The 24,881-nt window shown below is 43.5% G+C and overlaps 1 protein-coding gene across 8 annotated transcripts in view; it reads left to right on the top strand.

Annotated features, from left to right (window-relative positions):
- Positions 1-13,490: 13,490 nt before the first annotated feature.
- REPS2 (RALBP1 associated Eps domain containing 2) overlaps positions 13,491-24,881 on the top strand; it is a 93,500-nt gene continuing 82,109 nt past the window's right edge. For all 8 annotated transcript variants that reach the window (XR_014940431.1, XM_085531436.1, XM_085531422.1 and 5 more), the window contains exon 1: positions 13,491-13,728. Coding sequence is in view for 5 of the 8 variants with exons in the window: in XM_085531403.1 (XP_085387529.1) it covers positions 13,531-13,728 (198 nt within the window). In the remaining 3 variants the exon portion in view is untranslated. The remainder of the gene's footprint in view (positions 13,729-24,881) is intronic.

Genomic DNA, 24,881 nt, shown 5'->3' with positions numbered 1-24,881 from the left:
CTTAGTGCAGTCAGTGGTACTAAGAGCTGCATTTGTCAACAGCTTTGCATTGCTCTCTGTATCGTGTCAATTATCCCTGCTCCTGAGGTTTCTGTTGGCAGCACTGCCTGTGCTAAAGCTGCTAACAACAGGGCAGCTGAATCACTGCAAGCAAAATCCTCTACTGTGCACAAAGCTTGAGAGGACTCAAAATAGTGGTGATGCACTGCCATCAAAAAGCGCCTGGAAGCAGAAGAGGGATAATGAAGGCTGGCCAAGGGCTGCCTGGTGTGAACAGCCATTCTTCTTGCATATGGCTGAGGCAGATAGCAGAGGTCTCTTTACAGTACAATGGCTTTGAATAGAAGGGTGCAGTTATGTGGAATACCCACAAGCACGCGCCTTCAAGAGTGGAAACAGGAAAAAATATTCAGTGGGAGACTTTTAGTGGTGTCACTTTACATCCTCTCCCCAAAGGCTTCTATTGACACAGGATTATACTGAGCTGATATGTGAAATAATTAACCTTTTCTGCAACAGTTCACTGACATTTGCTGGTAGGTAATACAACATTGGTGAGGCATTTGTAAATTTGGATGGGCCATTTTTCAGACACAGAGCTCTTCTGAAGAAGACTGTTACTTCTCAACCAGTTCCAAGAAACTCTCATGTTGGTTTGCTCCTAACTGTAGCAGCTTGGGGGGACATGGTTTACCAGCAAGACTTCTCAGGCACTGCCAGAAGCACCCAGAGGGAGCCCTGCATCACCTCATGCTAAGGAATGGCCAAAAATCCTTCATGGCAGGATGGGATTTTGGCCATCTGTATAAATACGCATAATCCATTCTTGTTAGCTGGCCATACCCACTGATGCTTTTTTCTTTGGCTGAAATACAGTCCAGAGTACTGATCTCAAGTGATTTCTATACTGAAATGATCTAAAGGGTAATGGTAAATAACAAGTCACAGAATGATACCGACATTGATTTCCAGCTGTCATTATCTGGGCTCTCAAGAGGAATCTATTTTGCCTTCCTTCCAGAAACCTCTCACTGCCCTTGACAGGAGGTAATTTTATTTAATGAAGACACCCATACTTCAGTATAAAAGTGTCAAGTGAATTATTCATGTGCTCCTTTATCTCCAAAGCATCCCAGCTGCTTTATCTCACAGTAAAACTGCAAAAGAAAATTAAATTTTTTTTGTTGTTGCTGTTGAAGTGCAGCTGTTGCTTTGAAAAGCATCTGTTTAGCAGCTCATACTGTGAGACAGTAACATTCTCAGCTTCTGCCACCAGGCAGCAGAAGCACAAGACCAGCAGAACTGGGCTGGGGGGAAACAAGCACAACTGCTCATCAGCACTGGGAGTAAAGCTAGATTTGGATATTTTTAGATGCCTCATTTTCTGCAATTAATGTCTCAAGCAATACTGGAATATGGAGTAGCTGAGCTGTCTTCCCCTTTATTCCCCTTTCCTTGGCATTTGGCTGCTCTTCACCGTAAGGTATTTTGTTGCAGACCGGGCCTGCCCTTAGCACAGTGTGTTGGCTTATCTTTACTCATGAGGAACCCAATGTAGGCAACGCAGCTACACTCAAACGCAACAGACTTTGCATTCAATCTAATTTCAGAGCCGAGATGTGCATACACGGATTCAATTACAGAGTTTAATTCACTACAGCAACTGTTGGTCTTATTATTACTTCTCCACTTACATCATTACTTAAATCTGCATAGATTTGCAAAAGGGCTGCACATCATTTTATTGCTAGTATTTTATTTAAGTTGAAGTAAAAATAAACTGCCGTTAGGAATATGGTTGAAAAATAACCACGTCTTTAGAAGTAAGAGCAAATCACATATAAGCAGTTTGCTGAACTCATGACAGCATTCGAGAGGTCTGTGAGAGCAGGCACACTGCAGGCTTTGTCCTTCATTTCACCCACTGCACCTTCTGACCTTGTATAGTGAGTTCTGCTGTGAAGTCACCATGATTTATACTTACGCATCCTATTTTACAATCTTATTGCTCAGTATTTTCTCATAACCATTTAATCATAAAGTAAGTGTGGCTCTGTGCCTATGCATACTTTTATGGAGGGGATAATGTCATGAAACATATCATGCTGTCACCCTTGAGAGATGCTCTCCAGCGTTGACCACAAACCACTGACACCACACATTTTGCATCTCAACAAGAGAAACTGGAGTTAATTGCTAATGCTTCTTGTTTGCTCATTTACAGCTGTGATGCACAGATCCACTCTTGTGAAGCTCAGCAGTAAGTGAGACAGCAGTAGAAATATCACATGTGCCTCCTTCAGCTCTTCCTTGCTTGCCCTGAAGAGCTTCTCTCACTGCTCATGTCCTGACCCCTGTGCTACTCAGCATCGCCTCTTCCAAGTTTTGTAAACCACGCTTCAGAAATTAATTATCTTGTTTACTGTTAGGAAGTTTCTTTATTCAGAAGTGAGTAAGGTCATATCTCTCCAAGGCAGATAATGTGCTACGTTCCATCACCATTTAGCAAACACAGCTGAACTTTATAGCATTCATTTTTACCTTGCACTTTTGTTATCGCCTCTGTACCCCTAAAACAACAGAAATAATGTCGTGTAGGCCATCATACTTGTGACATTTCCTAATTTGGTGTCACTCCACTATTTTATCTAAATATTTATGAAGGCTGCATGGAAAGCAATGCCTCCTCTTTTGTTCTGCTGGCCCATGACATCAGAGGTAGATGCTGCTGGTATGGCTGCAGAGGCTGAACCAGTATTCACAGTATCACAGTATCACAGTCTCGTGCAGGTTGGAAGGGACCTTAGAGATCATCGAGTCCAACCCCCGGGATTCGAGCCTCCTGTGTAGCAGAGCGGCACTTCTACCACTTGCGCCACAGGGGGATTCGAACCTGGGCCTCCGGTGTTGCAAAGTGGAATTCCTACCACTACCATTCCATTATATGTTGTTGCTGTTGGACAGATGGCAGCAGAGGGGCACCCTGACAAAAGGGTATCTGACATGGAAGTGGGTATGATGCAATGGGGTGTCATTAAATGCCTCTGTGCAAAAAAAACAACCAAACAAACAAACAAAAGGCAGCCATGGACATTCAATGATGCTCACTGAATGTTTGTGGAGACCAACCAGTGAATGTGAGCACAGTGAGGGGTGAGTGCTGTGTTTCAGCAGTGGTAACTGACAGTGGGTCCACTGATGCAGATTGTTATGAGTGTGGCACGCAGGCTCTTATTCATCACTGGTGACAATGCGTAGCTCATGGTGGTGACTATATTGAAAAATAGTACTTTGTAGCTGAGAACTTGTTCTATCAAACAGTGTTATTTGTATCTCTTGTAGTTTCCACAGAAATAAACAGGAGGCATTACTTTCAGAGCAACCTACATATTTTTATAGGCTGTTTTGTCTAAAACATCCTTAATAGAGGGCATCTATCCTTAGATACCATCTTAGTTACCGAGCCAAAGTGACATCTAAAAATGAGATTATAATCTTGAAGGCTCAAGCATAAAGATAAGGAAACACATAATCATAAAAAGTTATTCTCTTTGGTGCAGAAGTAGATTGCAATTATTCCTAATTAATTCTAGTGCTGCTGAGATCAGTATCTGGTTGAATACAGATGCCTTGCCCACAGGATGCTAATTTCTGCCTTCTGAGCACTCAGTTTTTCTCTCTGTTTTAATTTAACTGATAACATAGGATTTGCTGTGGTAGCTAAAGCTGCTTTTTTTTTTTAAACCCTTGTTACATCTGATGCTACATTTCACAGCTGATCAGGAGAAGCTACAAGCAAATGTTTCCTGAATTTGGGCAATACTCATACATCCAGCTTGTAGGACAGAATGTAGGAGAGAGTGGTGTAGGGAGCCTGCTTTGGCAGGGGAGTTGGACTTGATGATCTCTAGAGGTCCCTTCCAACCCCTACAATTCTGTGATTCTGTGATTCTGTGATTCTGTGAGAGGGGTCTGTGTGCAGGTCCATCAGTATTCATTTGCATTACATAAAGTAAAAGTGAACTGCTGGATGTACCAAGGAAGAAGAAAACACATCAGTAATCACGCTGTGCACTGGCTTGAGTGACTGGAGTAAGTGAAAGATAGTACCAGCGCCTTTATGTCTTTAGAACAGAAGAACTCATTTGATCAAGGCTTTCAGGCAGTGCTGTGAGGGTAGAAACTTATCATGGCTGTATTCACACTGGGGAATATTTGTGGTGCTCCCTCAAACCCCTGTGGGCACCCAAGAATCCAGACAGAATCACAGAATCACAGGGGCTGGGAGGGACCTATGGAGATCAAGCCCAACCCCCTCCAACATGGGCCCCCCACTGCAGTCTAAGACAAGGGAGAACTTTGGGAAATCCACACTTCATAAACTCCACTTCTCACGGAATTGTTATTTTACTTAGGAATGCTGTTAACTGAATTTCTTTTCATCTGCATCTCCCTTATGAGTGCTCTCAGAATAAGACACTAGGATATTTCTGAATGTACGGGATCATTGAAGATTTCTGGAGCTGACCTTTAAAACATTCACAGAATAAAATGTCCTTCTTGAGAACATTGGCAGCTATGACATTTCTCATACGGCTTTGGTTTGTAAGTACTCCAGACATCAGTCTGTCTCTGAACATCTGTTCACTGAATATCCCTGAGAGATTGGGTTTGTGCTGCAGATTTTAAGCACCTCTAATATTCACAGAATCACACAATCACAGAATGGTAGGGGTTGGAAGGGACCTCTAGAGATCACCAAGCCCAACCCCAGTGCCAAAGCAGGTTCCCTACACCACGTTGCACCCATCATCTTTGTTCCTTTTGCTGAAATGTGTTTACCATTGATAACTTAGAAGAAACACATTGGTCTGAAAGCTGAAAATCTATGCTTTTTTGAATCTTGAAGAAGTCTGCAATACTCGCACGCAGTCATCCAGTTTAGCTACTTCTTTCAGCATTCTTCTTTCTTTCTAATTCATTTTATTTCCACGGTGTTTCCTTTATCTGGACAAGTTGTTGGCTTTTCAGCTGATGATAACTTCTCTTTGAGGTTCCTGCTCAGGTTGTACACTTCCATTAAAGCCTCAGTGACAATTTAGTAAAGTAGAAAATTACAATTTAATGTCTGAGGTTGAGCCTCATCTGGCATGCTTTTTTATTGCAGATCTTTACAGTAAGATCGACATCTTACTGTAAATTCTTAAGCCATTATCCTACACGTGCTTAACTTCACAACCATGGGCAGCCCCGTGGAAATTCAGTACTATTTCATGGATTTTAAAGTCAAGCAAATACAAAGAGATCTGGCCCCCAGGATATGGAAATACCTGTCTGTGTGTACATACTTGACACAAGAAAGAATCAATTATGATACAAGGCATAGTAAAATTACTCCCCAGAATCAGTACAGTCATAGTTTAGATTTGACTGTAGACAGTCATACTGCATAAACATTTCATATTGCTTTATCCCAATATTGCAAGTTAATAAATATGAAATCAATGGCATCAACATTTCTAGGAATGAATAAACTCTTCTGTAACAGGATAGAGTTCAAAAACTCTATCTTGTTTATATTGAATGACCAAAATGAAAAATAAATTGGCAACAAAGAACAGAAAAATAAGCCCCATGACTTTGAGCAAATATTATTCCTTTAAATCAGTTACTCCTTGAGCAAATACACTCATTAAATTCTAATGTGTTCCTTCCTTAAACTATCCATCGTTTTAGAAAGGTCAAGGCTTGCTAAATGTATGTTATTTAATCTGTGTGGAAAGTACAACAGTGTTCAAAAGCACAACTGCTGTAGCACAGTTGCTAGAAAAAAGGATGCACGTTCACTGTGCATTTCAGCCTGGAATCCTATTATTGAGAGCTTCACTTCCCAACTGTTCTACTTCAAAATGATTCTGTGGCTTCCACAGATCCGTTTATTGTTTTCGACTACTCAATGTGGATACTGCCAAGGTGGATTGAATGCTAAAGCAAAAATCCCCAGACATCCCTAGGAGCTTTAGTTTAGAATGACAGTGTTTTGGAAAACCTTTTGTCTCTAGCTGTGAGTAGAGCTTTTTTAGGGCGGGATAATCCCAAGTTTCACCATAGTGATATTGCACTGGAACAGCAGGGTTTGCAATAGCAATTATGAATATAATTGGAGTATTGTTGTAGGAAACGTTTGTAAAATGTCTGACTGAGTGCAAGAGAGTAGCTACACATCCTGTGGACAAGTTCCAATTGTTTTTTGTAGCATGTGGGCCAGGAGAGGTTGATTTACCACACCCAGAAGAGTAAACAGGAAAGTCTGCATCCACTGGGTTGTTCTGCAGTGGTTTGTAGTGAGGGGAGGTGTGGGATGCAGCCAGGCACTGCATGCGAGCAGCTAGCTTGGGTACAGCAGAGACACTCAGCCCCCTGAACTCCTGTGTTAGACATCCTTTGAGACAGACCATCTTTCCTTCTTGTTTTTGCCTGGCTAATCTCCAGCATTACAAATCTTCTATAGTTTAGAGTTGAATATTCAAAGGTGGCATCAGCCATAGATTCTAAGTGACGTCCTCAGGCACAGAAGCAAGATTTTCTAGTCCAAGGGGATGTATCCCCTGTCAGAAGTGAATTCTCAGTCAGCTACAAAGAGGGGGAGTATCTACAAGCCAGCTACAAGGAGGGGAACTAATGGAAATGTTCTCATATAATTTGCAGGTAGAAGTGTAGCAAGGGAAGATATGGCTCATGGTGCTAAGTCTGGCAAGGAGGATGATGGAGGGATGATAGGAAAGTTCTCAGGTTGCCCACAGCCAGGACAGAGAGCTGTGAGATTAATACTCGAAGGAGGGGTATGAAACAGGGCAGAGATATCCTGGAGATGCTTTTTTCTTCTTTTATTTGAGAGCTGTTTCTAAACCCTGACCTGTCCTTCTTGCTATGCCATTGACTACTCTCCCACCTTGACAGAGCTCTCCTTGTGGACGTTGTGTCCCCACACTCTAGCTAGCACCAAACAGATGGTGTGCCACCACAGCCAGGCCCAGAGCCATTCACAGGTGATAGTTTGGATTCCAGAAAGGCAATTTTGCTACTATTCCTCGCCTAAGCTTGTCACCTTGGCATGGGCAACTGTACCGCTTCAATTTGTGAGTTAACTAGTCTGGTTCCTCCCAGAGGTCTCTGAATGTAGCTGTGGGGTGGCCAGGTCATTGTATTTCAGGCCCAATGCTGTTCCTACTTTAAATTCCAGATTTAGATACCTCAATAGTAAATCTTCAAATGATTTTCAGCAAATACAGTTGCAAAAAGTACAAGCCATTCCTGCAGATGAAGAATAGACGAGAGGGAGCGGAGGGGCAGCGCTGAGCTCTGCTCTGTGTGACAGCGACAGGGCCCGAGGGAACGTCATGGAGCTGTGCCAGGGGAGGGGCAGCTGGGGGTCAGGGAAAGGGGCTGCACCACAGGGCGGTGGGCATGGAACGGGATGCACAGGGCTGTGGGCACGGCCCCCAGTGCTGGAGTTCAACACTCTCAGAAATGGGGTTTGATTTTGGATGGTGCTGTCTGGAGCCAGGTTGGATTCCATGATCCCTGTGGGTACCTTCCAACTCAGGATATTTGTGATATTCTATGTGGGAAGCAGCTGTGGCTGCAGCAAAGGTCACTAAGCGAGGAACCTAGCTGGCCGTACTCTGTGATAAGCTGACAAATAGTTGTATTCCTTCCTGAAGTCTGTAAGCAGGAAACAGTGCTTAAAGAGGGGTCTGGAAAGAGCATTTTGTCTTATATTGCGAGTGTCTTCAACAGGAGAACAGCTCCTGGGGATATGCCACAAACGATTAAATGTTCTGCCTTCATTGTGGCACAGGTGAAGCTCTTTTGCTCTTATGGGATCTCCTGTGGGTAACTCTGCAGCTGTCTTTCACACAGGTAAAGAAAGGGCAATGGATTACCTCTGTGGCACCTTCCTGTTCTTGCAGATTGTTGACCATGGTGATGAAGGCTGTTTGCACTAACAGCCCAGCTGCTGTCTATGCTTTCTTCTCCATGCTGTCTCCTGTTTGTGGCTTTAAGGGCTGTGATGGTCAGAGGCTGTCTCTGCTGTGGAGCTGAGAAGCAGTGCCAGATCCATATGAATGAAGTCTGGGTCTCTTTCCTCCAAAAGCCATATCTCCAGTACCTGCTGTTAGCTTGGAGGGAAGAGAGGAGGAGGAAGAGGAGGCTCTTATCAAGGCACAGCAGGCCTGCAGCTAAGCCTCACCACCCATCTTGCCCCACCAGTCATGGCTGCCCAGCTCCTGGCCCTTCCCACAAACAGGCCCTGCTGTGGGGTGAGGTTATGAAAGCATAATGAGACCTGGACACAAGAATAGAGCAAGGCCCTGGCTTCTGGGGCTGCACCAGAGGCTGCAATTGCATTGCAGGTAGGGTGTGAGTGACAGCAGCTTTTGCATAATGCGCAACACAACACAAGTGCACCCTTTCTGAAGCTGATGCTGAATGAAGAGATTTGCCACATGTAGGTTATAAGCCTGATGGCATAGTGCATGTTCCTGCAAAAAATGCCTGCAACAGTGCTTGCTGCAATCGCAAAGACATTACCATAGCTGAGTTTGGGCTGGGAAAACTGTAGTAAACAGAATTTCTTGTTGCTTGCCTCCACTGATGGTGGTAATAGAAGCTGCAGCACTTTGCAGCTGACCTGTTTGTGTTTTACGCTGAGTTTGTGAATTAACTAGAGGACTAGGCGGATTACTTGCTCTGTTAAAATGTAACAGAGCATACTATTTTCTTCAGGTCACACTGTTTTCAGGTCAAAGCTGCCCATGAAGTACAGTTCTGCAGTAGCAGCATTGGAAGCCCTTTTTGGTCGGTAGGTTATCTCATAACTCAACACTTGGATTTTTTTTCCCCCCCAGGTCTTAAGGCAAAGTTTTTGAGAGGCAAATTAGCTGAATAACACACAGAAGAGTAAACACGCAGTGGCTTTTTAATTAATTAATACTTCTTCAACTGGAAAACACACATCTTGCTTTGCATTAGTGGCTTAATTGTAATAAAGTCTCTGTGCCATTCTGAGCTGACTACACACTCAGGAGTGTGGATGCTAGTACCGGTTTGTTAAAAGAAACAGGTGATGGAACATTAGCCACGTCACCAAGCACTAAGAAACATTCTTTTATTATACTCTATGTTCTTGTTATCACCCTTCCACCTGACACACACCTCCCTCCTTTTCTGTGGTTATACCGCAAGGCAAATCTTTGAACTTGAGTCTGTGAGCAAAGACAGCTGAGGGTCTGTCCTATTTATTTGTGTTTTCCTGCATGTGACTTCCAGGGATGTGGACGCCTTCCTCAAGCAGCACTTCTTGGCCCAGGATTTCAAGCTGCTGCTGATAAGATCTGTAGGAAGTATTGCCCTACAGTGTGGAAAGGTGTAGTGCATTCTAGCTGGAACCAGATGCATGGATTGCTGCTGAAGGCCTTGTGAAATTCCTATCTTAAAGTATAAGTGACAGAGGAACCACTTTTAATGCTTGCCTTGTTGAGTGACCTCTTGCATCTATAGAACATAAAGGGAAGTTGATGTTACAGAGGAGTGTGCATGAGCTTAGCCTGCTGCCTCTGAAGCTCACACCACACACTTAAGTGCTTTCAAGAAGACTTGGTAAAAGGACTATTCTAAACATAGCTAGTTGTGAGATCATTGTAAGTTTTCCAAACTTCCATGTAACCAAGGAACCCCACATAGCAGTAAATCAACACAATGTAAGGATTTATGGTTTGCTGTAAAAAAATAAAAATAAATATATATATTAAAAAATGATGTCCCTTAGGTAAACCAGACTGAATTGTGGCTTATCTAAGTATGGTTTGGGCCTGTGTGTGTGGTCCTCTTTTCCTCATTCCCTCCCCACCCAGACAATAAATATTTGGATATTTGTCAAATATTTTATGAGCTCAATTGTTATTTTCTGTGGTGCTCCGTGGCTCTCAGTTGCTTACTGAAAAATAACTGATGCTAAGCGCATCTCCCACAGTCTGCTCAGAGAAAGCAGTTCTCATTTATAATGCCATTCAATTCCTGGAAACACTGAATAGGTCAAAGCTAGGAAATAGGTGCTATTTCTCTGGTGTTTCTCATGCATTAGAGGCATTAACAAGCTGGAAGACAGGGAATCAAATTTTATGGCTCACTAACCATTTCTGCTTGTTTTCTTAGAGATAGCACATCTTCAAGCAAGCAGCAACGAGAAGAATAATAAAGGATCTGTACTCTCAGCAAGAGTATTTACACGCTAAATTGATACATGAGTCTACAAGGCTGTCAATTATGTTCCAAGCAATGGGCGTGAAACCTGTGCAGCCAGCTACTTGTCACCAAAGCTTTTACTCATTTTGCAAGGAAAGCAAATAGAAAGAACTGTTATTAGTAACAATGGGTGAGATTCACTCGAGCTGATCTGGGAAAATGACGGTTTTCCAGGCAAACATTTGCGTGTGTGTCTGAAGCTTCACCCAGTGACACATCGTCACTGTCAACAGGACACAGCTGTCAGACAGGTTTTGTGCTTTCTGGCCAGGGCACTTAGCCTGCTCAGACTTAGCAGGGTCTGAGCCCTAAGATGACTGAAATAATGCACGTGTTATACTGTTCGGCCTTTGGATTGCACTGCTCAAATATATATCTTTGTCTAAATGGGCGTCCTGGTGGATGACAGGTTGGCCATGAGCCAGCAGTGTGCCCTTGTAGCCAAAAAAGCCAATGGCATGCTGGAGTGCATTAAAAAGAGCATGTCCAGCAGGTCAAGGGAGGTGATCCTCCCCTCCTACTCTGCCCTGGTGAGGCCTCATCTGGAATACTGTGTCCAGTTCTGGGCTCCCCAGTACAAAAAAGACAGGGATCTCTTGGAAAGAGTCCAGCAGAGGGCCACAAAGATGGTGAAGAGCCTGGAGCATCTCCCCTATGAGGAGAGACTAAGCAAACTGGGTCTGTTTAGCCTTGAGAAAAGAAGGCTGAGAGGGGACTTGATCCAGGTTTATAAATACCTGAGGTGTGGGAGCCATAGTGGTGAGGCTGGTCTCTTTTCAGTAGTGTGTGGGGACAGAACTAGGGGTAATGGGATGAAACTACAGCATAGGAAGTTCCGCACGAATGTGCGCAAGAACTTCTTTACAGTGAGGGTGACAGAGCACTGGAACAGGCTGCCCAGGGAGGTGGTGGAGTCTCCTTCTCTGGAGATATTCAGGACCCGCCTGGACGCCTACCTGTGTGACATGGTGTAGGGAGCCTGCTTTGGCAGGGGGTTGGACTCAATGATCTCTAGAGGTCCCTTCCAAAACCTACAATTCTGTGATTCTGTAAATACCCCCAGGATCCACTAAATTCTACCATATTGGAAGGAATATTTTCCTGTTGATTACATATGTTGTATTATACACGACTGTTTATACTGACCATTTCATTCCAAAAAAAAAAAAGAAAATACTTACCATATCCTATTATCAAAACTTTGGAAGCAGTATTTCATTATTTCTTGTTTTTAATACCACTTACATCTCCCTCCCACCCTTGATCAAGGAAATGTTTGTAGGACTGCTGCTGGCTGTTTCTGAAGTGGCTGTTGTTATTTGGGTGGGGAGGAAAGGAGGACCACACACAGATCTAAGGCATACTTTGATAAGTCAGATTTCAATCCAGTTTACATTACTGACGTTAATTTTTTTCCAGCAAACAATAAATACTGACATTGTTTTGATTTACTGATGGCTATTGCATCAGTATGTAATATCAGTATACTGCAGTGATAATAAAAACTAAATAGTAGCCTATACTGACATCACAATTTGCCTGTAAACATGATTTAAAACATCTCCCTATCTACTTGTGTGGCTTCTGTCGCCACTGAGCACCCATCAGCCTGAACTAATGTGCCTTCATAAGAACTACAGCACTCAATGACCATCAACATCAGGCACAGACAGGAAACTGAGGCAAACTGCTGGCAGACCCAGCAACATGGTGCTATCCTTTGTGCAGAAGAAAGGGGCACTGATTTTACTGCCTCACCCCTCAGCCTATCTTTTAGAGTCTTGGAAGCTACATCAACAGGGCAGGCCCGTCTTGAACACAGACAAGCTGTCTGTTCTGATTAGAGTGGGTTGCGTGGAGAACAGAATGTAAGTTGCATGGGTCAAGAAAAACTGTCCAATAGGAAAAATTAAAAGTAACAAAGCAGTGACAGGTTTGCCTGTGGCTGTTAAGAGAGACCACAGTACTTACGGCAGTGGGCATTGTCACTGTTTTCCTGCCATGGTCCCACTCAAAGAACTTAGAGAAACTAGGGCCAACACACTGATGGAGGTCCTCTGGTGTCTGGCTGGGGTGCTGCAGAAGGGAGTATTTGTGATGCAAACAGCACAAATACTGAGTTAGTCAGACCCTAATTTCACAGGACTGCTGTTATTAAACACACTGTAGTTAGGTAAAGCCCTGTGCCATCTCTATGCTGTTAATACCATTTCCTCTGACTAGCACCTTGTACCTGACAGAACCTGGCAAGCCCTGATGCAGCCCAGCCTTTGCTCTGCTGCACCTTCTCCAGGGGATTGATTCACTTTGCTCTTCTGAGTTTTCTAATTTGGGCTCCAGAGTTCACTTTCTAACACAACTGCTCTCTTTCCAAATGATATAAAACATATTGTTATAAAACAATGACAAAACACCACAGCAAAACATCCACTATCCCCGAGGGAACAGAGATTTCCCTATTAACAGTCCCCTAACACTCTTATCGTAATTATCAGCTATGCAGCTGGCAATAACTGCAGACCACAACCACGCAGCGTTCTGAGCACTGAGAAGATCGACACACGTATTCATGGCAGATTAGAGGAATAAAAGGTTTGCATGTTTTGTGCAGATTAGGAGGCACCGTTGCATGGTGTGGAAAGGATAAAGTAACTTCCATACTGTCTTCACAGGAGAGTTGTGATCATTTTTGGATCATTTTGTGGCCCTCCTCTGGATGTGCTCCAACAGCTCCATGTCTCTCCTGTACTGCAGTCTCCACATCTGGATGCAGTACTCCAGGTGAGGCCACACCTATTTAGAGCAGAGGAGCAGGATCACCTGCTGGCCACGCTTCTTTTGACGCAGCCCAGGATACGGCTGACTTTCTGGGCTGTGAGGGCACATTGCTGGCTCACGACCCAACTTTTTGGCAGGGCTGTGCATCACACAGTGCCCAGGCAGCTCCTTCAGCAGCAGCCGGCACTTTCCTAGAGACTGCTTGGCTCCTCTCTGCCCATGGATGCACACAGCTTCTCACACCAGCGCTGCCCTGCGGCACGGCAGCACTCCCCGGGGCGCTGCGGCCCCGCACCGTGCGGTGGGCGGGAGGGGGCGCGGCCTGCACCTTCCTGTGGCTGCGTAGCACCGCCTCCCTCCCTCCTTCCCTCCCTCCCTCCCGCCGCCGCCACACCTCCCCCGTCGGCTCGGCACCCGCTGCCCGCCGAGAGGCTGTGCCCCGCCATGGAGCAGGGGCCGGCGGGGGGGCCTGCAGCAGCCGTGTCCGCCGCGGGTGTGTTGGTGCCTCTGAGCGAGAGCGAGCAGCAGCGCTACTCGGAGCTCTTCTCGCGGTGCTGCCCGCCCCCCGAGGCGGCCGCCGGGGGCAGCAGCGTGGGGGAACTATTCCGGGCCTCGCAGCTGCCCCCAGACACGCTGCACCAGGTGGGTCGGGGCGCCGAGGGAGTGAGGAGGGGGAGTGAGGGGGGGCTGGGAGCTCGCAACCCCGCCGTGCATCGGCGGTGGCAGCCCGAGAGCTCCGTGTTGGGGGCTGCGGCGGAGCTCAGGTGGGAGCCGAGGTCCCGCGGGGTTGAGGAGGGGAGCCCCACTGCCGGGGGGTTGTTTGTTGGCGGCCTTTATTTGCCAAGCAGAAAGAAGCGCTGTTAGCGCTGGGTAGCAGCACGGCGGTACCTGGCTGCGGCCACAGGGAGTGGAACTCCGCTGTGTGCCGGGAGCTGTCAGCCCGTCTCTTCGTGGCTCCGCGTTACATAAATCCCTATCGCACAGGTGGAAGCGGGGATGTTTCTTGCGTGTTTTTTTTTTTCTTGTCCTCGCTTCGCTGTTTGCCAGTTGTGTAAACACAAAAGGCAGCCGTGCTGCTTGGCTTTGAGTCGCACCGTGGCCTTCGTTATGTGTGGAGAGAACAAGGGTTGCCCACAGAGCCAGCGCCGAGAGTCCAATTTCAAGTAGCAAGTCTTAGTTGCGGAGTGTGTTAAAACCCTGTCAGCAGATTTCTGTGTTTTTGGTGTAGAGTTGTAGAAAAACGCTTCTTATTTTTGCTATATAAGTCCTTATCCTAACTTTAAAGTAAATCTTGCTGTGTTATTGTGGTTCGCTTTGGGGGTTGTTTGGGTTTTAATGTGAAACTTAAGCCTGGAAACGCCATTTTTCAATATTCTGGAACTTCTTTTACTTCCCTCCCCCCCAGCTTTAGATTATTTCTAGGTATATTTATGATGTGAAGAGAATATTACCGAGAAACAGGTCTGTAATTGGCTTCAGGAATTGTCAGGTTAATAAGGCCTTTGGGACCTGGACTGTTTCTCTCCCCTTTCTTGCCCACCCCCTCTTGTTTATATGAGACCAATCATGGTCTGTGGCTGGAACTCCTGTCCCAGAGCCTGCTGCTGTCAGGTGCTCTTATTAACAGTCTTTTTTGAAGTGGAAAAAATAAATGAGTTATGAGTTAAAAAATAAATGAGTAACGGGGGAGAAAAAAGGGTAAATGTGAACCTTCTGATGTGAGAAAAGCTACTTCTTTTTTTTTTCAAGGTGCTGAGCTGGTGCTGTTGCCTTCAAGGTGTTATAGTTGGGTAGTAATGAGATAGAACAGAGAGACATGTTCAGAGAGGCTGTGGATGACCCATCCCTGGAGACACTCAAGGTCAGGCTGGACGGGGCTCTGAGCACCCTGATGTAGCTGTAGGTGTCCCTGTTCATTGCAGAGGAGTTGGACTAGATGGCCTTTGAGGGTCCCTTCCAACTCAAACCATTCAGTGATTCTGTGAAAGAAGGAGCTTTTTGTTATCCAGCTTTGATAGAGATTTCTTGTTGACTGGGAAAGGTGCTGAACTGAGTAATGGGAAATCTCCTCCAGAGCAGATAGGTAATGTGAGGGAATGTGCCAGAAGAGGAAGTGCTGGAGTAAATAGGAAACAATCCAAGAGCAGTCGGGTCAGAAGGAGCAGATGGTATGCACCCAAGAGCTGCGAGTCTCGCTAAGAATGAAGCGCTTGAACGCAGATTTATTAAACACAGGCTTGTTAAAATAAAAAATGACCCCATTTTAAAGCTGGCCATTGGTGAGTACAGCCTTTGCTCATTGTCTCTGCGGTCCCCAAATGCATTTGTGTTGTATGCCACATGCCAATGGACAGAGGTTTGCATGGATTTCAGGTAAAATAGAGCTTCCTGTAGTTACCATCGGCTGATCAGCAAAGAGATGCCTTGTGCTAGTTCTGTTTGCCTGCGTTACTGTGGGTCTGTGAAGATTCTGAGAAGTGAGGGAGAAGGAGGATAGGAGTCAAGTTTTACACTGAACTGCCTGCCTTTGTTATTAATTTTTTACTCAATTAATTTTCATTTGGTTGTTGATGCAATCTTTAATTCTAGTTTTTATACACTGTAGTCTTATTTGTGGGCTTGCAGTATCAGCACAGAGATCCAGTTCTATTAAGGAAGCGCGTTCCTTCCTCCACAAATGAACAAACTGTGTTATTTTGAGCTTTGAGGATGACAAGTACTAATTGTATGACTTTGGAGGCTGCACAGAGCTGCATTTTTTAGTTAGACCTCTCTGTCCAGTTCTGTGTGAATGGAGGATTCAGACCAGGGGGTCTTGCTTTTCCTCTGCATGGTCTGTGTGTTATTTTGTTGTTTGTGGTGACCTGTCTCTATAGTTACACTGAATTGTTTAACTGTCCTGTTGTGTTCAAAAAGCAGAAGTGTGAACACATGAAAAAAAGGGGGGAAAGGGAGGAAGGGAGAGAAATTGCAAAGCTGCTATTTGCTGTTTCATTGGAAAAATACCAGCAAGGGTTCACTTTTCCATCATTTATTTTTCATAGGCATGAATATCTACCTGTGTGGTAGCCAGGGTGGCATTGACTGTGTGTGCCCCGGTGGCGCAGTGGTAGAAGTGCCGCTTCCAACACCAGAGGCCCGGGTTCGAATCCCCTGTGGCACAAGTGGTAGCAGTGCCACCCTGCTACACAGGGCTCGAATCCCCGGGGGTTGGACTCAATGATCTCTAAGGTCCCTTCCAACCCGCACCAGACTGTGATACTGTGATACTGTGTAACTGTCTGCTTAGAATGTTTTCCCTGGGCGGTAAGGAAGTGTGGCAGTTAAAATAGGAGCTTTCTGAGTGAGAAAAGCCCGGACTTACTGTTGCTTGACAAAAAGTAAAGTTCACTCTGTTGTGCTCCTGTGTGGAATTTGGCATTAAACTGTTCTCAGCACTGGAAGTGTGATAGAGCTGAGTGAAGAACACCAGCTCTGTCAAAGAGGTGTTAGGTAGGAGTGCACGCGGAGAAACTGCATCCAGCTGACGTCTTTGAGTCAGGAAGAAACAAAGAGGAGGTGCAATTTTCTGTCAGTGTTACAGCAAGAAGAGGAAAGGAAAGCTGTCATTGCAGTGTCGGTTCTTCTGGCCTCAGTCCAAACTGTCATTGCGTTCCTTGGGTTGCAAGCAGACCTGAGTAGGAACGTGTAAAATCAAGATGTAAAAAAACATAGTATTAATATTAAAAACAATAATTATATATATATATATACATATACATATATATAGACACTATATATATATATATATGTATATGGTAACAAGGTAGAGTGTGGAACTTCACCTGCAACAGCCTTGACCATATATTCCATTAAAAACCATTCAGTGGTCCTGGTGCGTCTTTGAGCTGTCTACCAGTTTAAACTATCACTTAGCAGTCACTTACAGGATTAGTAGTTCTGAATGCCGCGGAGTTGTGATGTACAGTAGGAAACTGTAGAGGTTGTTCTTTATTGTGTGTGTTTCAAGTCATGCTGTAAAACCTGAGGCTTTTGAGCCTGTTTGATGTAGACTTCCCATCAGTGGTCAAAAATAGGATCACAGAATGATGTTGCTTGGAAAGGACCTTTATGACCATGTAGTTCCAACCCCCCACTATATGCAGGGATTCCAGCCTGGCCTTGAATGCTTCCAGGAAAGGGTCATCCACAAGCTCACTGGGCAACCTGTTGCAGTGTCTCACTGCCCTACTGATCCAACCTGGTCGAGGCCTGAGGACTTTGTTGATTAACCTTCATTGCAACCAAGTATGAATTTAGCAGTTTGTTTTCCAGTAAAACGATGCTTTGCTCTGCCAGTGATTTTAAATAACTGCACGAGAGGGATTTAGGAAGAAAGTCAATTGGGATGAAAATGAACAACTCTCATTCTTTGCGAGGGAGTGCTGCAGAGTAAAGCAATGGTGACGTACTTACACAAGAGCAGTGGGTTCACTGAACAGTCAGTTGTAATCTGCAACCACGTGCTGTCATTATTAAGGTGTTTACCTACGGACTGACTGATGCTGTTCACAGTTTGCATTGTAATGTGGGTTACATGGAGAACTCACCTGCTTCATGGGCCAATCTAGTGCAGGTGCCTCACAAAGCAGGATTGATGTGTGAATTTAGCAGAGCTGATAAACTTAGCAAAGACAGTCACAAAACCCAGAACAAGCATTTCTGTGACAATCGGGATAAATAACCTACATAAATTTAAAATACGATGATTTGGGGAATATGTTTGATACGCTATTTGTAAAGCAAGATTCTTTGATGTATTAACATCTAAACATATCAGCGACGCAGTAAAATAAAACATTAATAAGCAATACATGCTAGTTCAAATGATTGTCTGCAGAAGTTGAGAGTATGAGTTGTGGATAATTAACTACAAAAAGCTGCTAGAATAGAAAACCAACCATGGGCAATAACAGCCTCCCTTTCCAGCAAAGGGAATACCTACCCAAGAAGATATCTCTTAATAAAGAACATAAAGCAAATTGCTTGAGAAGTAAAAATTAAAGATGCATAGTATGCTATGAAGTTGCTTGAATGTCATTACATATACTATTTGTTAATGAAAGTAAAATTGACATACTTTAAAACAATTTTTATTTATAATGACTGACTGATGAGACAGACCTTTACCTACGTGGCTTGCTCCAAAAGTAGTGCCTCCTATTTATTTCTACAGAAACTACAGTAGATACAAAGAGCATAGCAATGTTGTTTGATAGAGCAAATTCCCAGCTACAAAGCAATCTTTTTCAATGCAGGCACCACCATGAGCTATGCTTTTTGGCTAGCGATGAACAACAACCTGCATGCTGTGTTCATAACAGTCTGCACCAGTGGAGGCAACCTGACTGGCAGTTTAGAGGCAGACAGAGATGTGAGGCCCCACCAGCTGCAGTGAGGTCTGCAAGTTTCCATGCTGCATGTTAAATGATCTCTTATACCTGAATGAATCATTCAGGATCATCCTAATGAATGTAATTTACTGAGCATGACTAGGGTTGTGCCCTAGGTGGCTGGCAATTGTCTTTTAAGAATCCTGGCTACCAGAGTACATTTTCATTCAGTATTTTCTCCTGCTTCATTATCATTGAACTTATTTATTTATGTATTTATCTCCCCATCTGAAAAAGCTGCAAATGATTCTTTCAGTATCTCCTCTTTGTATCTGTATAGTCATCCAATCTGGACTTGAGTCTCAACTGCTTCTCTTCTGCAGCAGGAGAGAGCAAAGCACTGCTCCTTTGGACAGGGCCATACCTGAAACACTGGATGCAGAGCTCAGAATTCCCATTGACTTGGTGACACTGAAAATTTCTGGTGTGCTAATGGGAAGCACTCAGCTGAGCTTGGGTTGAAGCTGCCTGAATGTGGCCAGTAGTGACTGTTTGCTCATTACTGTATGAATCATAAAGCTGAATTCCACCTTCAATAGCAAATGTCTGTAGTGTTAGTTTATTTGTATTGTTATATATTTCAAGTGGTTTTGGCATCAGCTTTTCAGATTGTTATTATTATTTTTCCATCTTCTTGAATTCTCTCTTTCTGCACCAGCAAACATTAGATCAGCTTTGGCACAGGTAACATTTTACATTTCATGCATTCTTTACTTATGGCATAATTTATGCACTGATGTCCTATGGAAGCCAATACGTGGTCTTTCAGAATAAAACAGTGTGTCTAATCTGCTGCAAAGCAGGATGGGAACTCTGGGTTAAGAAATACAGTCAGAATTATTTTGTTACCATCTGTAACAGCAGTGGATAAATAAAGGATGAAACACTCAATGGTTTTTGAAGGCCAAAATAAAAGTAAGTGGGAAAAGAAGCAACAGCAACTCAGTGTCATTTATATATTTATTTATTTTGCTTTCCTTCCTCTTGGAATGATTGCTGCTCTTATAAGGAACATCTTATTGTTCTAATTTTCATTTCCTTTATTATCTAGGAATAGAAAATCAATACAAATAATGACATTAGTTGTGCTACAACATGCTCGTACACCTGGACAGCAGAGATGATGTAATCTTTGGCTACATCCAGTGTTGATTACAGAATCACAGAATTGTAGGGGTTGGAAGGGACCTCTAGAGATCATCAAGTCCAACCCCCCTGCCAAAGCAGGCTCCCTACACCACGTCACACAGGTAGGCGTCCAGGCGGGTCTTGAATATCTCCAGAGAAGGAGACTCCACCACCTCCCTGGGCAGCCTGTTCCAGTGCTCCGTCACCCTCACTGTAAAGAAGTTCTTGTGCACATTCATGCGGAACTTCCTATGCTGTACTTTCATCCCATTACCCCTAGTCCTGTCCCCACGCACTACTGAAAAGAGACCAGCCTCACCACTATGGCCCCTACACCTCAGATATTTATAAACCTGGATCAAATCCTGTTTAGGTACAAACAAGTAGGTTCTCATTGACTTTCAACACATAAGGTGCAAGCATATTGGTTGAGATGATGATCATTTTAGTCTTGGGTTTAGTGCTGCAGAACAGAGGAAATTTTAAGCTGTTATTCCATGTGACACTGATTCAAGCTATAGGAAAATGAGGTCAAGGGTGGCCAGGAAGCATCCTTTGCACATATGCCATATGCAGTGATGCTGTCAGCTAAAATGGAATACCTTCAATTAAGAGGCCTTTTGACAAGTCTTTGTTTAGAACTGCTTAGGTGGCAAAGTGCTGGCATCTTAAATAGATACATTTTGGAAAGGAGGTTGGTTGGTCATTTGGTCTCACCTGCTGGTTAGATTACTTCTGCTGTTAGATGTAGCCTTGATGGTGGCCAGGCAGCTTGCGGTGCCCCACAGATGTGACATGAGGAACTATGAGAGCAAGCGTGTGAACCATCAAAACTAGAGCTTCCACAAGATTCTGCAGTGCCTTTGTACTGATATGTCCTGGAGCAAGATATTTCATTTCTTAGCAGAATCATGAAAAGCTCATTGACATCTGGATGTTCTTTTAGGAAGAAACTCAAGGTGATCTAGTTCAAGATAACTGGACCTGGTTGTTGCCATCCAGCTGTGGAGGATATACCTGTTTGTTGTGGATAACAACTGGTGATTTTTAGCAATTTGAAGTACTTTGTACCTCTGCCCTCAGAATATCCCATCTCCTTTCTTGTTTGGCTGGCGTTGTTTTGTCTATGGAAGGTGGAGGGCTCAAAGGTGCTGAATATCAGATCTGCAGTGCAGAGTTGTCAATAACTGATTCCTGTTCTGAGTGGGAAGCAAAAAGTGAAAACCTCTGAAGAATGAAGTTCTTTTTTATCAGAGTTTCATCACTGAAGTTGTGGAAGACTTGTATAACTGTAGCTGCTAGAAATGTCCTCCTTTTTAGCTGTGAAGACATATCCCATGCAGACAGCAATGTTCCTTGCTACGGAATGTTATGTGAACATGAGGGCTGGGAGGATGAAGGACCGCAGTGAATCCTTCTCAAAGCTGTGGCTGGGCAGGATCAGCCATGTGCCAGTGTGTGCTGTTGGACAGTGTCTGGTCTGGGAGAATATGAGTAGGTAAAATAAATCCCTATATCACTGATGACTGCTGTTCTCTGTTGTTGAATAATAAAAGGCAGAAACCAGGAAGTTGCTTGTTTCTGGTTTTTATTAGAAGCTGTAAATACTATGGTGATGAGCAGGTTATAAATACAAATGTCTGCTGCAGATAGAACATGAAACAGGGTGGAACTTGATAACCTTTAAAGAGAGGTAATGTAAGATTTAAAATTATGCTCATTTCTGAAGCTTCCTGCAGAGTCTTTAGCAGTGCTATGAAAAACCTATCAATAGTATGGTGGTTTTTTTTCTTTTTCTTTTTCTTTTTTTTGTTAAAGGCAAAACCAAAGAAGTTGAAGAGCTGAAATCCTATCTTTTTTTTAGGTTGAGGTTCTCATGTGATGGCACCAAAGTCAGAAGTGAAGAGGCCCTTGGCTGTTTTCTACACCTTGTATTATACCACTGAAACAAATAATATGCTTGGGGTTTTTTGATGCTTATAACCTGCTGCTATCCATGACTAAGTGGGAACTTTAAGAAAACAAACAAACAAAACAGCATTAAAATATTATTCTGAGTAAATGTTGTACTTGGAAACTAATGCAGCCATCGAGTTATGCCTTTCACGATGTTTTCTGAATATTTTTTGAAGAAGGAGCCCAGATGGGAGCCTCTGTGTTATGGCGCTGCAGCACCTGGTACCACACAGTACAACTGGTCACAGCAAGTGTTGTTCCAGGACAAGAGGCAGCAGCACCAGGCAATGCTGCTGTCAGCAGGAAAATAATTCTTAGTGTTATTTACATTGAGTTATCAGCCACCTGCTCTATTTCTCTCTCTCTTTTCTCAGCTGTATCACAGTAATTACACCTCTTATTTGAACTAATCTGCATCTGGATCTTTCTCAAGGAGGATAATCTCCAAAAGACCATTTATCACATGGAAATACCAATTATCTGTTTGTTTTTTTTTATCATGTACATACTTGTTTGTAGGGTATGAGTGCGAAAGACTTCTAAATTCAGTCCAGCAAGGTGCTTTATTTCCATGTAACCACTGAATTTAAGCCCTGAAACAAAACAGGGCAGTCTGGAATTGTGGTGAACTCTCTTCAGATGCTGAAGGACAGATCCTTAATGCAATCATAGAATCGTGGAATAATAGAATCACAAGGTTGGAAAAGACCTTAAAGGTCACCGAGTCCAATCTCAACCCAACCATACTACCCTAACTAACAACCTTCTGCTAAATCATGTCCCTGAGCACCAAATCCAAACGGTCTTTAAACGCATTCAGGGATGGTGACTCAACCACCTCCCTGGGAAGCCTATTCCAGTGCTTAACTACCCTTTCTGTAAAGAAGTTCTTCCTAATATCCAACCTAAACTTGCCCTGGCGCAACTTGAGGCCATTTCCCCTCGTCCTGTCACCAGCGAGAAGAGACCAACACCACTCTTGCTTTAAGCACCTTTCAGGTATTGGAAGAGAGCAATAAGGTTTCCCCTCAGCCTCCTTTTCCCCATAATAAACAGCCTCAGTTCCTTCAGCCTCTCCTTGTAGAGCAATACCTCTTTGTAGGTGAAATATTCAAAAGAGCACTAGTAGAAGATAAGTGTTTAAAGCACTTTTTTCTTTTTTTTAATCACTATACAGTATTAAGTACTTGGTGGTTTCTAAGTGCAAATTTCGGTATAAACCAAATTTATACTGACATAGGCACAGTAACATCTGTGACCTTCTAGTAACCTTCTAGTCACTCAAGTCTAAGTTAAGTTTCTAAATAGGGGAGAGGTTGCTCTATTTTAATGAAGAGAAAGAGGAGCAGTGTCTTAAGGACTGTAGATGTGGGATACTTGTAAATAAATGGATTAGAAGAAATTTTCCATGTTCCTGGTTTGTTTCTGTATAGAGAATTTTGGCAAATCAAATGCTTTAAACAGGTAACTGCAGGATCATCCTATGGTCAAATTGACTAAAACAACATTTTTTAGTTTCTGTGGCACTTTCTGGTTGCATGACATAATTGTTATGTGACTTTATATAGCTCAGAGATTCACTTAGTTTGTCTGACGTGCTCAAATCATTTGGACCAACTCTAAATATCTGAATTTTTACTCTCTTTCTGACAGCTGTTGCAAAGTATCAGTTCTTCCAAGAAACACTGTGCAGCAGTTTTATTTTGTAGAATGGAATTAAGCCATTTCAAAACCAGGTCACCGCTTCTGTAAGATGATAGTAGTTTTATACTGAAGGAGCATACCAGATTTCTGTAGTTTCAAGGCAAGGGGGATTCAAATCATTAAGTAATAGATGTTACCGTAGAGAACTACTTCCCTGCAGTAAAGCTTAAAGGATTTAAAACTAAAATGACTTTTCCTTCCCATGAAATGTGAAATATAGAACACTTATATAGGCTTACTGCTGATGTTCCTGTTCTGTTAGATATTTGCCCATCTATGCTGTTTTTACCTTGTTATATGTTTCGCTCTTGCTGATGCAGCATTTTCTTGTGGTCCACCTGGGAGAACTGCTACAAGCATCACACTGAAAATATTCACCTGCAATAGGAACATTCAGTTCATCTCTTCATAGCAAGAGTAATTCATCTATTACCAAGGTTGCAAGCAGAATAAGAAATCTATTTATATTCCCGTGTGTATATTCATCAGTCTCATTAGATACCAAGGTAGACTGTCAGCATTTCACATCTGCTTTTTTTTGAATACTTAAATGGCTGATGATATATTTGAGATTCTGAACTTGTAATCTGCTCTATGGGGAAGGGACCTTTCGTCTTATTCTCCCTGAGGAGCTTGCTTAACATGCCTTCCATCTCTTTATGCAACTTAGACTTTCAGCTTCTTCTGAGAATGACTTAACAACTAAGTCTTTGGTTACCACTATATGGCTGGCTGTGGGCATGTCTTCCTGAAAGGTCCTGCCATTTCCTAAGTAACTGCATGGTTTCAGCTGAAAAATTAGAATAAAAATGAGTTGTAGTCTCCTTTATTACTGCTGATTCCACTTCATCTTTCTTAATGTAATCTAAAATTTCCCAATTTCCTATGTCATAGGTTGAGGTTAATATGGCCTGGTTTTGAAATAAATGAGGCTTCTTCAATAATGCTGTTAATTCAGCCCAGTATTAACTTTTGAATTTGTTCATTGCCAATAAAACTTTGCGGAAAATTAAGAGACTTCAATGAGATGAAGTCCCTTAGTTATGTGAAAGACGGATGAGATTTGGTAGAGGCAAACCCCGTTCATTTTCATTCTGAGGGAAATCTCCCTAGCCATGTCAAAGAATTAATGAGAATGTCGCTTCATGGCAAGAATCAAAAGGAAATGGGGATTCGTTGTTTCTGCTGCTTGTGGGTGGTTTTTTGTAGTAACCAGTGTTATTGTTAAACAGTGGTTTGGCCATGAGGTAGAAGAATGGTTATAGAAGAGCACTTTAAAACTCACTGTGCTTGGAGGTAGGGAGGGGCAAAAGGGAGATGGGTCTTGGTGTCATCTCCGGGATGCTATTTTGGTGCCTCTCTGCCCCCAGCCCTCCCCGTGCAGCTCCACCTGCACTGCTCTTTGTTCCCTCGGTTCCAGCTGGCGGCCTCCACGAGCCAAGGGAGCTGCTGCTTCAGCGCTTCTCCGCATCTGCCAGGAAATAAATAAATAGCGGGGAAAGAAACGGAAGGGATGCATTCTTGCTCTTTATGTCAGCTTTGCTTAGGGCTTTTTTTAATTGTATGCCTCGCAAA

The sequence above is a fragment of the Coturnix japonica genome, chromosome 1, assembly GCF_054131305.1.
Source record: "Coturnix japonica strain WE chromosome 1, WE-NBRP24, whole genome shotgun sequence".
Classification (NCBI taxonomy): Eukaryota; Metazoa; Chordata; class Aves; order Galliformes; family Phasianidae; genus Coturnix; species Coturnix japonica.
Note: the sequence above shows the minus strand (reverse complement) of the source record. Positions and strands in the feature narration are given on the sequence as shown.